We start from the raw sequence: 16,744 nt of genomic DNA on the forward strand, positions 1-16,744 counted from the left end.
GATGATTCCCCCAGCCACACTAAACACACTCTCTGACAAGACGCTAGCCGCAGGACAAGCAAGCACCTCCAGGGCATACAGCGCGAGTTCAGGCCACGTGTCGAGCTTCGACACCCAGTAGTTGTAGGGGGCAGAGGCGTCACGGAGGACGATCGTGCGATCGGCTACGTACTCCCTCAACATTTTTCACAGTGCTCCCGCCAACTCAGCCTTGACTGGGGACCGGTGACACAGTCTTGCTGGGGAGCCATAAAGCTGGCAAAGGCCTTGGATAATGTTCCCTTGCCTGCGCTGTACATGCTGCCTGATCTCTGCGCCTCCCCTGCTACCTGGCCCTCGGAACTGCTCCTTCGGCCACTAGCGCTGTCGGATGGGAAGTTTACCAACAGTTTGTCCACCAGCGCCCTGTGGTATAGCATCATTCTGGAACCCCTTTCCTCTTCGGGAATGAGATTGGAAAGGCTCTCTTTATACCGTGGGTCGAGCAGTGTGTACACCCAGTAATCCGTAGTGGCCAGAATGCGTGTAACGCGAGGGTCACGAGAAAGGCATCCTAACATGAAGTCAGCCATGTGTGCCAGGGTACCTGTACGCAACACATGGCTGTCCTCACTCGGAAGATCACTTTCAGGATCCTCCTCCTCCTCCTCCTCCCCCTCCTCCTCCTCCTCCTCCTCTGGCCATACATGCTGAAAGGATGACAGGCAAGCTGCATCTGTACCCTCAGCAGTGGGCCAAGCTGTCTCTTCCCCCTCCTCCTCATGCTTCTCCCCCTCCTCCTCAACGCGCTGAGATATAGACATGAGGTTGCTCTGACTATCCAGCGACATACTGTCTTCCCTCACCTCCGTTTCCGATTCCAAAGCGTCGTCCTTTATGCTTTGCAGGGAACTTCTCAAGAGGCATAGCAGAGGAATGGTGACGCTAATGATTGCAGCATCCCCGCTCAGCATCTGGGTAGACTCCTCAAAGTTTCCAAGGACCTGGCAGATGGCTGCCAACCAGGCCCACTCTTCTGTAAAGAATTGAGGAGGCTGACTCCCACTATGCCACCCATGTTGGAGTTGGTATTCCACAATAGCTCTACGCTGCTCATAGAGCCTGGCCAACATGTGAAGCGTAGAGTTCCACTGTGTGGGCACGTCGCACAGCAATCGGTGCACTGGCAGATTAAAGCGATGTTGCAGTGTCCGCAGGGTGGCAGCGTGCGTGTGGGACTTGCGGAAATGTGCGCAGAGCCGGCGCACCTTTCCGAGCAGGTATGACAAGTGTGGGTAGGTTTTCAGAAAGCGCTGAACCACCAAATTAAAGACATGGGCCAGGCATGGCACGTGCGTGAGGCTGCCGAGCTGCAGAGCCGCCACCAGGTTACGGCCGCTGTCACACACGACCATGCCCGGTTGGAGGCTCAGCGGCGCAAGCGAGCGGTCGGTCTGCTCTGTCAGACCCTGCAGCAGTTCGTGGGCCGTGTGCCTCTTCTCTCCTAAGCTGAGTAGTTTCAGCACGGCCTGCTGACGCTTGCCCACCGCTGTGCTGCCACGCCGCGTGACACCAACTGCTGGCGACGTGCTGCTGCTGACACATCTTGATTGCGAGACAGCGGTTGCGTAGGAGGAGGAGGAGGAGGGTGGTTTAGTGGAGGAAGCATACACCACCGCAGATACCACCACCGAGCTGGGGCACGCAATTCGGGGGGTGGGTAGGACGTGAGCGGTCCCAGGCTCTGACTCTGTCCCAGCCTCCACTAAATTCACCCAATGTGCCGTCAGGGAGATATGGTGGCCCTGCCCGCCTGTGCTTGTCCACGTGTCTGTTGGTAAGTGGACCTTGGCAGTAACCGCGTTGGTGAGGGCGCGTACAATGTTGCGGGAGACGTGGTCGTGCAGGCCTGGGACGGCACATCGGGAAAAGTAGTGGCGACTGGGAACCGAGTAGCGCGGGGCCGCCGCCGCCATCATTCTTTTGAAAGCCTCCGTTTCCACAAGCCTATAAGGCAGCATATCCAGGCTGATCAATTTGGCAATGTGCACGTTTTAACGCTTGAGCGTGCGGGTGCGTGGCGGCGTACTTGCGCTCGCACTCAAACAGTGGCGCTAGCGACGTCTGGACGCTGCACTGAGAGACATTGCTGGATGGGGCCGAGGACAGCGGAGGTGAGGGTGTGGGTGCAGGCCAGGAGACGGTAGTGCCTGTGTCCTCAGAGGGGGGTTGGATCTCAGTCTCCAGGCCTAGTTACAAATTAAGCCACATTAACCAAAGCGATTAATGGGTTTCACCTGCCCTCTTGGTTGGGCATGGGCAATTTTTCTGACGTACATTAGTACTGTTGGTACACCAATTTTTTGGGGCCCTCGCCTACAGTGTAATCCAATTAATTTTTTGCCCACCTGCATTAAAGCTGATGTTACATCAGCTGTGTTGGGCACTGCAATGAGATACATTTATGTACAGCCGGTGGGTTCCAGGGAGCCACCCATGCCATGGGTCCACACGGAGTTGTAACTGCATGTGTCCACTTCTAAAGAACCCCAGTCTGACTGGGGCATGCAGTGTGGGCCGAAGCCCACCTGCAGTAAGCACGACATTACCTCAGCTGTGATGGGCAATGCAATGGAATATATTTATGTACCGCCGGTGGGTTCCAGGAAGCCACCCATGCTGTGGGTGCACACGGAATTCCAATTGCGGAGTTGTACCTGGCTGTGACTATTTATAAAAAACCGCGGTCTGACTGGGGCAGGCAGACACCTTGACAGAATGAATATTGTGGCACATAGGTTCCCCATTGCTATGCCCATGTGTGCAGCTCCTGATGGAGGTGGCACAGGATTGGATTTCTCATTGCTTCTGTACAGCATTGTGGGCTATCGCCCCGCCCCTTTAAAAGAGGGTCGCTGCCTAGCCGTGCCAACCCTCTGCAGTGTGTGCCTGCGGTTCCTCCTCATGGCAGACGCACTTATAAATAGACATGAGTGTGGCGTGGCATGAGGGCAGCTGAAGGCTGCGCAGGGACAGTTTGGTGTGCGCTGTGGACACTGGGTCGTGCGGAGGGGGGGGGGGTTGGGCAGCATGTAACCCAGGAGAAGTGGCAGCGGAGTGTCATGCAGGCAGTGATTGTGCTTTGTTGGAGGTAGTGTGGTGCTTAGCTAAGGTATGCATTGCTAATGAGGGCTTTTCAGAAGTAAAAATTGTTGGGAGGGGGGGGCCCACTCTTGCCGGTATTGTGGCTTAATAGGGAACTTGAGATGCAGCCCAACATGTAGCCCCTCGCCTGCCCTATCCGTTGCTGTGTCGTTCCCATCACTTTCTTGAATTGCCCAGATTTTCACAAATGGAAACCTTAGCGAGCATCGGCGATATACAAAAATGCTCGGGTCGCCCATTGACTTCAATGGGGTTCGTTACTCGAAACGAACCCTCGAGCATCGCGATAATTTCGTCCCGAGTAACGAGCACCCGAACATTTTGGTGCTCGCTCATCTCTAGTTATGATCATTAATAATTTCAGAAGGGTGAGTGATCCGGGAATTATTCTGATTGCCAGATTGGAGTCAGGAAGGAATTTGTTTCCATTAAATGGGGAAAATTGCCTTCTATCTCATTGGGTTTTTTTTTGCCTTCCTCTGGATCAACCTTGGGCAGCAATAGGCTGAACTGGATGGACATATGTCTTTTTTCGGCCTTACATACTATGTTACTAGCAGAAATAGGAGAGATAACAACAAACAAGTCTGACACTTAGGGCTTCATACTCATGAATTTTATTTTGCTTTTTAATAATCAGAATAGCACAAACTGATGCAGTAGTATTTGATTCGTTATTGATCCTATGAAAGCAGAAGCTGGGAAACCTTTGAAATAAAAACCTTATAGGAACATTACACCTTGAAATGATTGTTAAACAGGGGATAACACCCCTATTATTTATCAGCCTGTAGGATTTCTACAATAATGTTTGGTTCAAGAAAATGAAAAAAATCCTACGGAGGACATAGGGTTTTATTATTTGCCGGTGTGTTTCATTTTTATAGCTATGGGGCAGGTCATTATAGCTATGTCAGGGCATTGGGAGTGGATCCTGCTGCAGGCAGTTGGCTTACAGACAGACATAGGACAGTGAGGAACAGGAGGAGAGAAACCTCTAATCTCCTGACAAACCTACAGGAGATTTTTTTTAATGTATATCTCAATTTTAAAGGGTTTTTTTCTCCAAAAACATTGATCACCTATTCACAGTGGGACCTCCAGGGATGACAAAAAAGGTGCTTCTGAATCCCCTGAGTGACTCTGGCCGTAATGCTCATGTGTAACCACCACTCCATTCACTCTATTCAGGTGATGCTCTTGGTTCTCTTCCTGAGTCCCACAGAAGTGAATGAAGTGGGGATCATTCATGCAGGTAACTTAGAGGTGCGCTGTTATCATGATCTCTGAGAGACCCAACGATCACACATTTATCACTGATCCTGTGCATGGTTGATAAATGTTTATGGTGGGATAACTCATTTATTTGCAAAATGAGACAGAACAGGTTAATGGAAGAAGTGCTGGGATAATTTTTAATTTTCTATATGTATTGTTTTTTTTAAAGTTTTTCTTTCCAGAAAAAATGATATCATATCAGTCTGGATCTGTGGAGAGTCTAATGGTAACATTATGTTATGGTGTATAGCACTACAGTCTAGCACACTACATGCTCAGTAACATACAGTGCACAGGATGGATGGCAGCAGGAAATTTTTAATTGGGAATCTAGTGGAATAGTTGCCAGGTGCAGCATGCAAATCTCATTTCTCTTAGGCCCTTTGGAAAATGAAAGCACCAACATTTAATTTGGACTATTTTGGACTAATTTGGACAAGTGCTGTGGAATAAGTTGGCGCGATACAAATAAAGATTATTATTATTATTATGACTATCGTGTGACAATGTGATGCCATATCAAAGTTGCAGTAAGCCGCACCTCCAGGCACTCACTGTTGCACAATTCTTTTGGATCATATATCACATGATCCAATATAAGGGCTCACTCACACGGGTGTATTGTCATCCCGTATTATTTGTGTTCTTTTCACACGCCTTATACTCAGTGCTAATAGTCCATTAATTTATATTCGGCCAATCACACCTGTGAAAAAAAACACGACATGTCCTATCTTGGTGCGTATTATGAACTGATTCATGTCAATATAGACTATGGGGGTTGGACGTGTGCAGACAGTATACCTGTACATGCATACCAGCAGCGTACACGCATAACACTCACACTGCACACCCACAGATGCAGTGTGAGCCCGGACTAAGGCTTTATGTTGTACAACGGTTTGATTAGAAAAATTGCATTTCCAAAGTTGCCGTGTAACAAGGTCCTAAGAGAATGTATGAAAGTGATTAAAACTCATTTAAAAGATAGAAAATGTGAAATCATAAGAAGCAATCAATAAATGTAATTAAAACTGATTTTAAGGAATATTTTAGAATTCCTTTTGCTATCCAGACTGCTTATGCTTCTGCAACATTGATGAAGGTGAATGCCTTGACGTGCTTCATTCTGTGACAGGAGAGCACGACCTGCAGCTGCTTAGACCCTTTCTTATAAGGAGTGATTTCCAATCCAACTTTGGCCTTCTCTTTTGGCTTCAATGAAATCCTGTGTAAAAAGGTAAAACACATTTCAGTTTGCTTTGTGATAATTATCGTTCAGTGTAAATCCATGTCCCAACAAATGCTGAACAAGAATTCTTTCACTTCTCATTTGTCGTTTAGTTTCTGCACCCAGAAAACTGAATGACGAATCAGCCCAGGTAAACAGTTATGAAATATCATTCATTTAAGAATTACCTGCTTACTGTGAATGAAGGCGAGTGGGCTGGAACGATCCTCGGCCCCCTCAGCCTCCATTCACTAGCAATGCTTGTCCCTGTGTAAAAGCACAGAAATGATTATCGATGAGAAGACCTGTCAGGCATCTTTGCCCGACACATCGTTCTGTGTGAAAGCATCCTTACTTAGATGAGATAGATGGAGAGATAGCTGTGTAATTTTAAGTAGGTGGGGTTATGCTACACAGCCTCTGCAAGAGGAGAGGGGGGCTGAGCTTGTGCAGGTTCATGAGAGAGACCAGCTAATGAGTGCTGGGAATGTCCCTGAACCAAGAACTTAAATGCAGTAGAACCTCCAATCCAAATACGAGGCTTTCTAAATGCATCAGAAGGAAAACTTAATGCAAAAAATAAATACATGCGTATTTTTTTTTTTGCAGTGACTTAGTAATATATGTGTGTATTGATCTTTCCTGCTCAAAGTTTGCCATAGACTTTAACTCTAAAGCATGCACATTGCACAATCCCCTCCTTCCCACAACTCCCCCCTCCCATCCTCAAATATAATTATCCTATTTCTAACTGTCACTTTCATCTGCTATTTTTTGTTCCGGGTTTGTTCTCGCCTTAGGCGTTTATTTTCCTTTTTAAATTACTCCCTCCCTTTTAGGTATGGGCTTGCTTTATTTGGTCCTTGTTTCTCACGCGGAGAGATAAGGCTTAAAACCATTACACCATCTTGAATACACGTTATTGACTAGTTAAACACTGTTTTTCTTAGTTGTTACATCTCACTTAATTTTATGAGGATTTGTATTCCTTTATGTTTGCACAAAATGTTTGTGACAGTGTATGGTTGAACCAGTGATTTTGGGCATTTATTATAATAATAATAAATAATTCTTAAGCATGTATTTATACTGCGGATGTTTATGGGGTATATCAGGCCCTATAAAGAGAGGAAAGATCTGCAGAGAATCCATGCCAAAATCAATGTTATGTAGCACACGGGAATTTTGCTTTGGATTTTCTAGTGCAATAATTCTGTGCCATTTAGACATACCCTTAAGGTGACCATTAGACATTAGATGAATGTAAGCCAAACATGCCAACTTTGGTGGGACCGATTAACCATCTAATGAGTATGAAAGTATGCCAAATCTCTCTGTATGGCACATGTTGGCAGGGGAGGGAAGGATTGGACATCTTGGTTTTCTACACACTATATACTTTGCTCTCACAGAATATAAGCCATCACCAGAGGAGTTAGGGCCTTTATACACTGGAACCCTACAACAGTCATCTCAGCCATAATTGCTCTGTGCTTTCACACAGGACAGATAGATATGATAGAGATAGATAGATAGATAGATAGATAGATAGATAGATAGATAGATAGATAGATAGATAGATAGATAGATAGATACAGAGAGAGAGATGGGATAGGATATAGATAGATATATAGATAGATAGAGAGATAGATAAATAGATAGATAGATAGATAGATAGATAGATATGATAGAGATGAGATAGGATAGGATATAGATAGATGAATAGATATGAGATAGATAGATGATAGATAGATATGAGACCAGGCAAGACAGACACATAGAAAGACACAGATAGACAGACACATAGAAAGACATACAGACAGGCAGACAAGCAAATGGATAGATAGATACATACCCCAGTGCCCGGACTACTTCTCTGGTGAGGAGAGGGGCTGTGTCAGCAGGAGGGAAGCAGCAGGGAGATGACATAATCATCCCTGGTCCACTGGATGCTGTGCTGTGCCCGTGAGTCTGTGTCTCTGTCCTCTCTGCTCCTTCCCCCATCCCCCCTCCTCTTCCTCTGTCGTTTCTCCAAGTCCTTTTTCCTCCCTTCTCCTACTGTCCTCTCTGGCTCGTGCTATCGGCCAGACCACACTAAGGACGTGGCCGCCGACAGTGCAGTGCGAAGTGAAAGTGTATGGTGGAGGGCGGCCTCTGGATCTCCTCAAGCACAGGGGCGGGCCACCCCCTGCCGGTACGCCTATGCACAGGAGGTATTATTGCTCAGTGAATAGAGGTGGAGCGGGCCAGAGATTGTTCTGGTTGATCACCTCCATTTACAGTAAATAAGCACTCATTCCTGTTTTTACAGGCCAATCATCATTAGATTTTCATGCCTGCACAATCTGAATGAAAAATGATAAGCGAATGAGATATCATTCATCATTCAGATCGTGCAGCATTTACATTGAACTATTATCGTTCAGACTCCCGCAATCCAGCAACAATCTGAACAATGATTGTTCTATGTAAAAGGGCCATTTATGAAGCAGCTTATTCTTCTCTCTCCATTGAGAACACCTGCACACTCATCCAAGCCAAGTGTTCATGTGTATGGGGGGGGGGATCTGAATTGCCAGCATGAGGCCTCACTCAAATGGACATATGCAATTTTGGTCTGTAAAAGATGCATTGATTGCACTGCTTGTGTTTGTGTATGCACATTTTTTACGTCCGTGTTGCATCAGTATTCACTGCCTTTTTCACACGCACAAAGAAATAAACGAAAGAAGGCCCAACCCGTCATTTTTCCCACTGTCTATTGGCAACATGCATAAAAACGCAGTGGCTCTGTACGTAATATCCATTTTCACTGCGTTTTTTACACTTGAATAGACTTTCATAGAATATGGTGCGTTTTTTATTATGTGCCTAAGATAGCACATGATACGCTTTCTTTTCTTTTTTTTTTTTTTACATGCGTCCGATTTAATTCAATAGGTCCCTATTCAATCAGTGTAAAATATGAATAGAAAATACCTGTGAATGGGCCCTAACTAAAAACATTATCTCATGACCCCCGATTGTGGACCTTTCTTGATAGTGGGGTCATAGAATACTTTCCTCTGGTTTGCTCACAGTATTCTAATCTGATGCAGAGTTGTATCTCATGGTATTGTATAATACATGGCAGATCTCAAATGGTTTACGGTCTATGTACATTTGGAAAGCACATCATGGACAAAGTTACATGCAGGTGCAGATTTTGGTCCCTGATCTCAACAATCAATTTTGTTGATCATTGAGGACTGGAAACACCTACTTTTTGTAGTAAATGGATTTCAGCTATTTTGGAAGGATTATTCTACTCACGTGCGTTTTATCTGCTGTGTGACCAGTCCACTGCCTTCTACACTTAGCTCACATCCATTGAGGGTTTCATCCAGTGGGTTCTCAATAATGATTTCCACATTTAAGGTTTTTTTAAGGACCGGCTTGTTCAGTACCTTCACAGAAAAGACAAAAACTCATGAAGTATTGAGGTAGCAGAAAGTACATAAAGCATTACAAAACAGAGGAAGGGGGCAAGAATGATAAAATGTAAAGCTATTTATCATAAACTTGTCCTGATGAATAGAAATACTTTGATATTTGCAAACAGGATAGCAAATGCAATTTCCCTTGACATAGTGCTGCAGATGGACATTGACAAGACTCAGGAGTCATGGTTAGCATCTGATTCCTTCCCTAAATGCCCACAAGGCTTTGTAAGAGATTTCCTGTAATCTAAAATACTACTAACCCCAACCAAGCCTGAGTAGAGATGACCGAGCACGCTCGGATAAGGCAGTTACTCGAGTGAGCATCGCTCTTCTCGAGTAACTGCATTCTCGTCCGAGCAGGCTCGGGGGGCAGGGGGGGGGGGGGAGAGAGAGTAAAGAATGGCTGCCTTGGCCAGTTGCTGGGCAGGGAGCGGTGGTATGGCTCCACTTGTTGAGTTGGGCCATGTTGCAATCTCTTGCCAACTGATAGTGAACTGGAAGAGGTTGTCTGGTACATACTCTCAGGATAGGTCATCAATAGTTGATCGTCAGGGGTCCACCACTCAGGATCACTGCTGATGAGGTGTTTCTCGGGCCCACTGCCAGTATGTACAGTGCTGGAAGCAGATAGTACTGTCTGTATTGCAGTGGCCTGATTTGATAGTGTAGGCACAGCGCCTATTGAATTCAATGGGGGTTGTGCCTGTAGTACTGAACCAGGCTTCTGCAATATGCGCAGCATTATCTGCTTCCACCTCTGACTGTACTCACAGTGCCATCAGCTTTTTAGAGCTCTCTGAACGAACAGCACACTGGAAAGCCTGAGCGGCGCACCCCCACCAATCTCACTACTGGTGTCATATGTTGTAATAACAATAGCATACTTAAATAGGAAGGCATAGATACACTACACGATAGTATGACGCATAGTCCCCTGGGGGCCCCAGAACATGAATTTCTATTTTGTGCTGTGGCCCTCATAAGAGAGACTAAAACCTAATGGCAAAGTTGAAGAGTTGCATGTGAGAAACAGTAATCCACTTACTATGTCTTTCTAAGTCCCGTGGGACTGCTGATAGGACTGAATTGAAAAAAGTTTAGTCAAAGTGGCCTCCTTCTGTTATGATACATACATGGACTCTCAACATCGATCGATGCCTGAATCTCCTGCAGATGATGATGAATGACTTCCTGGATGATCTGTCCTTATCGGTGCAGGAGGAGCCCACTTCCAGTATTCTTTCCTTACTTCAGTCATAACAGCGGTCCAACTGAACTTAGACACGCATGGAAAGCAGATTTATGCTTCTCACATGCTACTCTTCAACTTTTGTAATTGGGTTTTACTCTCTATCTCTTACAGGGGCTATAACACAAAATTGAAATCCCTATCCTGGGGCCCCAAGGGGCCCATGTGTCATACCATCGTGTAGGGCAACCATGCCTTCCTCTTCAAGTATGCTATTATTATTTCAATATAGGACATCAGTATTGAGATATAGCGCTGGATCAGACTTTTTGACTACATTGCTCAAAATAAACACTAGAAAGCGATTATGATTATTCTTTTTTGAGATTTGACGCATGCCATTTAAAATCTTGGGAATTGTTTATCACCATCTCCTTTGCAGTACACTACAAGCTGTCAATCATAAATGTAGAAAAGTTTAACTAGAGTTTAATAACTTTCTATGATGAGCTATGTTATCTTTAGCCATTGAAAATATATTCTTATGTTAACACAACAAAAACCGTTGAAAACCTATTGAAACGTTAAACAAACCAAGGCATAGAAAGTTATGTGTTAAAAGTCCAATTAAATTTTGATACATATGTACATTACAGTGGATGCAGTCTGCTTCCAAGGAGACAAAAAGAAGCTACTGACTGCATTATAAATGGTGCTAATCAAATCGCAAAGAAAGAAAAAAAACATCCATATAATAGTTTTATGAATTGCTATACCATATACTGTATCACGTACCTTGATAATCATGGAAGGACTTTCCAATGTAATCACTTTGGTCGCAAGAAACTTATGATTGTCATCTCCTTTACACAAAGCCGTCACTTCCAAAACTTTATCATCCGTGAGGCAATCCCTGTATTTGCTGTATGGGAGAGTGAATGGGATTTCCTTTTCTGCAATCCAATTACAATTAATCTTACCATTTTGCATTCATCTGTTTACTGCTTTAACAGAAATATTCAACAGGTTTTAACATGTTCTTTATTACACTCTGGCTTGCATTATGAGATAGTTTATAGAGTCAGTATGGCTGTTATCGGGATGCCAGCAGAATATAAGGGCAGAGCTATGGGGGCCATATAGAGAATTCCCCTAAGTCTTGTTCACAAATGTTGCTGCAGGTAGTCCCTGTACTGTATACACCCAAGCAGTTGTAAAATACTAGCATTACTCTGGTCAGAGTTGTACATATGAATTACATCTCACTCCAGTGTTGAGAAGTGGCAGATCCAGTATGGTAACCTCCATTACAATAGGCAGCCACCTGAACTCAGTTGGGTGTTTTTTGTAACGCTGGAAGCATGTAAAGAGTCCAAATGAAGGAAAGTAGAGTTTGCAGGAGTAAAGCTGTCTTGTTTGGTCTACTTATTTTCAGTGAGCATGTCATGAGTGACTGTCTTGTAAAATATAACTACACTCAAAAATTAGAGACACTATTCCTTTCTCTCTACTTAAAAAATACAAGACCTGTTCCTACATCCTACCAACAGATACTGTCTACCCAACGAACAATTGGACTAGAAGACCACTGATGCTTTCTCATATATGTCCTCCATGATATGGTGTATAAGGTGCCCTGATGGAGCCTATATTGTGGAAACAAAGCAAAAACTACAATCCAGGATGAATTTGTACAGATCTATATACATAAAAACAAATGTCTGTCTGTCTGTTTGTGCTTTATTCATTACTACACCATTCATCCGATTGCCATGAAACTTTGGGAAGTTGTTGAGTACACTCCCGTGAAGGTTTTTGGCATAGTATATCTATCCTACGATAGGTGGCGCGCATGTGAGCATCGTTGACACTTATGCCCCCCAAACAGAAATCGATTGGTCAATCTACATCTCAAGCACGAAAAAAAAAGGCATTACGAGCTTCAGAAACAGACGAGCAACAGGATGCGTGTTCAACTACAAAATGATGCATCCGACGAACGTTTTGCAAAACAACTGCTGGATATTGGGAATAGGAAGATGGCAATCGACAGATCTACACAATGTATCACGTTGCCAGCAAATTTTGGTAAGATGACATCAACCAAAGAAGAATTGATTCAAAAGGCTTTCCCAAATATCGCGCAGAATTACAAAAATCATCAGTGGCTCAGTGCTATATTAGCAGCTACCAACAACAATGTCAATGCCAGCAATTTCAGCATTCAAAACAGAATACCAGGCGAAGCGACAACGTATAAGTCCATCAATACTGTGATGAATCAAGATGAAGTTGTCAATTACCCAACGAAATGCTTGAAATCCCTCGATTTTCCAGGAAAATTGGCATGCCTATCATTCTTCTCCGAAACATCAATCCACCATGACTTTTGGTGAAAAAGATGATGAACAATGTAATCGAAGCTACAATTTTGAATTGGAAATTCAAGGGAGAAGATGTCCTGTTGCCACATATTCCAATTATCCCAACAGATATGCCATTTAAACTCAAACGTTTACAGTTTCCGGTGCGACTCGCTTTTGCAATGACCATCAACAGAGCACAAGGACAATCGCTGCAAGTGTGTGGGCTAGATTTGGAGAATCCGTGCTTCTCACATGGACAACTGAATGTGGCCAGCTCACGCATCGGAAAAGCTTCTAGACGGGAAAACTAAAAATATTGTGTATCCACAAACACTTGAATAAATAAATAGAATTAAAACAACACTTTGAAATGTTTTCTGTATGAAAATGAATAAGTTTGAATAAAAATGACACAATGTAAATTTCCTTTCTTCTGAGATCGCAGCGACGCGCGACGGGTAAGCTAGTATACAATAAAGAAGAAGTTTGATGCACTCTTGCGGAACCATTTCTTTGGCCTAAAATACAGGGTGAGCAGATATAAATGTTTTAATCCTGAAAGAGCATTTTAAGAATGACCGAGAGAGAAAAATGTGTGAATTCAACCTGATAAGAATCATTAAAGGGGCTGTACCAGAAAATACTTTTTAGCACGTATCCACAAGATATGTGTTAAAAGTCTGATTGATGGCGTTCTCACCACTGAGATCCCCACCAAGCCCAAGAATAGTGGTCCTGTTTCTCCCCCTCCTCCTGACTGCAGGCTTACTGCACCACCTACACTGAGGAGAGGAGTTAATGGAGCAGCGGTTAAACATGCACGGTGCTGATCCATTCATTGTCAATGGGACTGCTAGAGATAGTTGAGCAGTTGTACTTTGTCAGCTCCATTCAAATGAAGACAGTAGCAGCTGTGCATGCTTGGCCATCGCTCCATTCAGTATAATCAAAAGTGGCACAGCATCAGTGTAGTGGGTACAAATAGGTGATAAAAGTTGTTCCTGGTACAACACCTTAACACAATGTCTTAATAACCCCTGGATTTATGACTCGTTACATGGACACTTCACACCTATCAGCCTGTGACCTCCTAAGTCATCACCTTTTTCACTTGCATCTACTAAACCATAGTTTTATTGTTTTAGCTTATCTTAACTGGCTTTTCCATGAATATACTCCTCAGGATAGGTAATCAATAGTTAATCGGCTAGGCCTGACGCTTGGGACACCAGCCGATCAGCTGATCGGGCACCCGCTATCAACGCCGGTATACACTCAGGTTGAGACCCCAGCCTGCAGTTACAAGTACGTGCCACTACACTTAGGTCGGAGCAATGACTTCCACTCAGTTCCCAGCTTATCTTGTTGCTGTCAACAGGTGCCTGACCAGCTAATTGGCTGGGGTTCTGAGCAATGAACCCTGGCCTATCGATGACCTATCCTGAAGCTAGTTTATCAATAGTATTTTCATGGAAAACTCCTTTATTGATGTATCAGTCCCCGTTTACAATGTCTTGACGTAACATCATTTAAAGATTGTGCATTTCTCTCACTTGTTTATTTGTTATCTGTCTGATGAAGGAGCCTCTGTGCCCCGAAAGCTTGCGAATATAATTTTTCTAGTTAGCCAATAATGGTATTACCTCGATAATATTTTTATCTCTTTTATAGAAGAGTATTTAACACGACAACAAAGGATCTAAGTAATGAATGATCAAAACTATGATCCATGAGGAATGAGAATACAGACAATATTCCTAACTGGAAAAAAACTGGCAAATTTCCAAAGTACATCAGTTGCCCCTTTGTCCTCATCGGACCCAAGAGCCGTTAATATATGGTGTCTATAAATACTCGATCCAGTAACACTATCATAAAGCTATGTATAAAAGGCACGACAATCAACAATTTCTACATGTGATTATTAGGGTACGTTACCTTCATTAGGACCCATAGTGATAGTCACAGCGTCATTTACAACATTTCTCATCACCCGTCTGCGGTAGCCGGTGCTCTTGGCACTGAAATGACATATTACTTTATTGACAGCTGAAGTATTCTTTACGACCAATGTCAGCTGCACATCTTGGCCAATGACAATGGGATCACAATCCTTGAATTGTGCGCTGCGGTTCACATTAGTCGCTGGTTTCACCCTGACATTTCTAGCGAAAGTCACAGCAGCTGGGGCGGCTCTGCCTCTTCCGTCATGCTCATCAGTGGAAGCAGCTCTTCGTCCATATATTTGGTTCACGGCATTGTCGTACGACTCTCTCTCCTGAGCAGATCCTTTCAGAAAAACAAGAACCAACATATTAGATGGCATCAAAGAGAATGAGGCTGCAGCTTCATGGAGAACATTTTGTAGTATGTCTTACCAATATTAAAGGGAACCTGTCATCAACTATAAGCTCTATATACTAAGTTATGGTGGTTACAGTTTAGCTGTCGAGGAGTCAATGGAGCTCTGTCCCATCCTTACCCTTTCCCCCCATGCCCTCGATTTCCCCGGGTGAAGTCAGAGCACGCACAACCAACTTGACTCTCTTCAGAAGGCTGTGTGGGTTCCCAAAAAGACGAATAGGAATGTATGCACACTCCCTTCTGAAAAGAGTCTTTGTGGCTGTGCACATGCTGACTTCGGGGGAAGGTTGGGGGGGGGGGGCGCAGCCAGGACAGGGGATTGGGTGCATATGAAAAACATCTCCACGGACTGGACATCACCCAAACTATAAGTAGCATGCCTTAGTTTATGTTGCTTATAGTTGATGACAGATTCCCTTTTACTATTGAGTGTAAGCTGCAGTTTGGAGGAGTGCCCTCAGTTGATGCAACTTACAGTATTCCCCATGACTGCAGCTTGTTAAAATTGGGAATTTGAACTATAAAAAGTCTCCTTGTAGCTCCAGCTTTATTCCTTTTGGATAGGTCCATGCTCCAACAGAGGTTATATTCTAATATTTTTCAATAGCCTTAAACATTTACTACCTGTGATGGTGATATCTAACAAGACATGGAATCCAATCTGCAGAAACACATCCTTGTAGAAGTGAGCCAGGCCTGTATACATTGACATACTGTACCTTTTATATCTTTGTATGGAATAATGCTATTTTATGCAAAGGATCAAAAGGAGTATAGTTTCTCCTTAGGGAGAGCACCTAGTAGATGTCAGGAGACTAAGTCTGCCAGTCCACGGGCGTTGCGAAATCCCGCGGCGAATCTCCGCCACGGAAGCCGCCACCAGGCAGTAGGAAGCAAGAGCTGGCAGACAGATCTCGGCAGTGAGCCTATCTGACAAATAGACTCACCGCGAGTGGAGGATCGCTATGATTCTCCGCTCGTGGACAGGGGAGCTGCGCTTTCCATAGCAATGCTATGGAAAGAGTTCACTGCATTCCTCACAGCCGGATTATCGCCACGGGGAACGCAGTGAAAATTTGTCCGTGGACAGGAGGCTTTATAAGGCCATGCATGCTCCTCTGGGAAACTTATGCAATTCAGAAGCTGGATTAATGCCTCTACAGTGCCATCTATTAGAAGGCAACTTTCCTACAAGTAAATGTCATATTTTTTAACCAACCTTATAATAATCACTGGGAATAAAAGCCAAAGCCAGAGTCTTTTTGTGGAAGTCTAAGGTAAACCATGGACAGACTTTTTCGGGGTATTTGCCCCTCATCAGTGTGCAAAAAGTTTGCTGGCTTGGCTGCGTGAGAAGCCTATGAGTTGGTTGCAGAGGCACAGGCGAAAGGGCTACTTGACTCAAAGAACTTCTTTAGCTCAAGTAAGCCCGATGTTACTTCTGCCACCCTAAGCATCTGTGAGTTATAGGTTGCCAGTTAACTACTGCAAGTAAAGAGACATTGTTTGGCCCCATTTCTCTTATTTCCTGACTGGTCCAAGCTGTCCTGTAGTTGACAAATCCTGGGTCCCAGCTGCCCTTGACTGCTCTAATGAACCTATGCTAGAACTTTCTATTTCTGGGGCTTTACAGTTAAAAGGTTCCCATACACATAAGATTACTGACCAAAATGAGTAGGCTCAGTCCACT

General features: G+C 44.2%; 1 protein-coding gene across 1 annotated transcript in view; it reads right to left on the reverse strand.

The window, feature by feature from the left end:
• Nucleotides 1–3,749: 3,749 nt before the first annotated feature.
• The window catches only part of LOC136588299 (protein-glutamine gamma-glutamyltransferase E-like), a 29,771-nt gene continuing 16,776 nt past the window's right edge, over nucleotides 3,750–16,744 (reverse strand). Inside the window, exons 10-13 of the mRNA XM_066587405.1 lie at nucleotides 14,629–14,979; nucleotides 11,120–11,277; nucleotides 8,966–9,099; nucleotides 3,750–5,650 (exon numbers count right to left, since the gene is read on the reverse strand). Of these exons, the coding sequence (XP_066443502.1) occupies nucleotides 5,503–5,650; nucleotides 8,966–9,099; nucleotides 11,120–11,277; nucleotides 14,629–14,979 (791 nt within the window). The 3' untranslated portion in view covers nucleotides 3,750–5,502. The remainder of the gene's footprint in view (nucleotides 5,651–8,965; nucleotides 9,100–11,119; nucleotides 11,278–14,628; nucleotides 14,980–16,744) is intronic.

Source organism: Eleutherodactylus coqui, chromosome 13 (genome assembly GCF_035609145.1).
Source record: "Eleutherodactylus coqui strain aEleCoq1 chromosome 13, aEleCoq1.hap1, whole genome shotgun sequence".
NCBI lineage: Eukaryota > Metazoa > Chordata > Amphibia > Anura > Eleutherodactylidae > Eleutherodactylus > Eleutherodactylus coqui.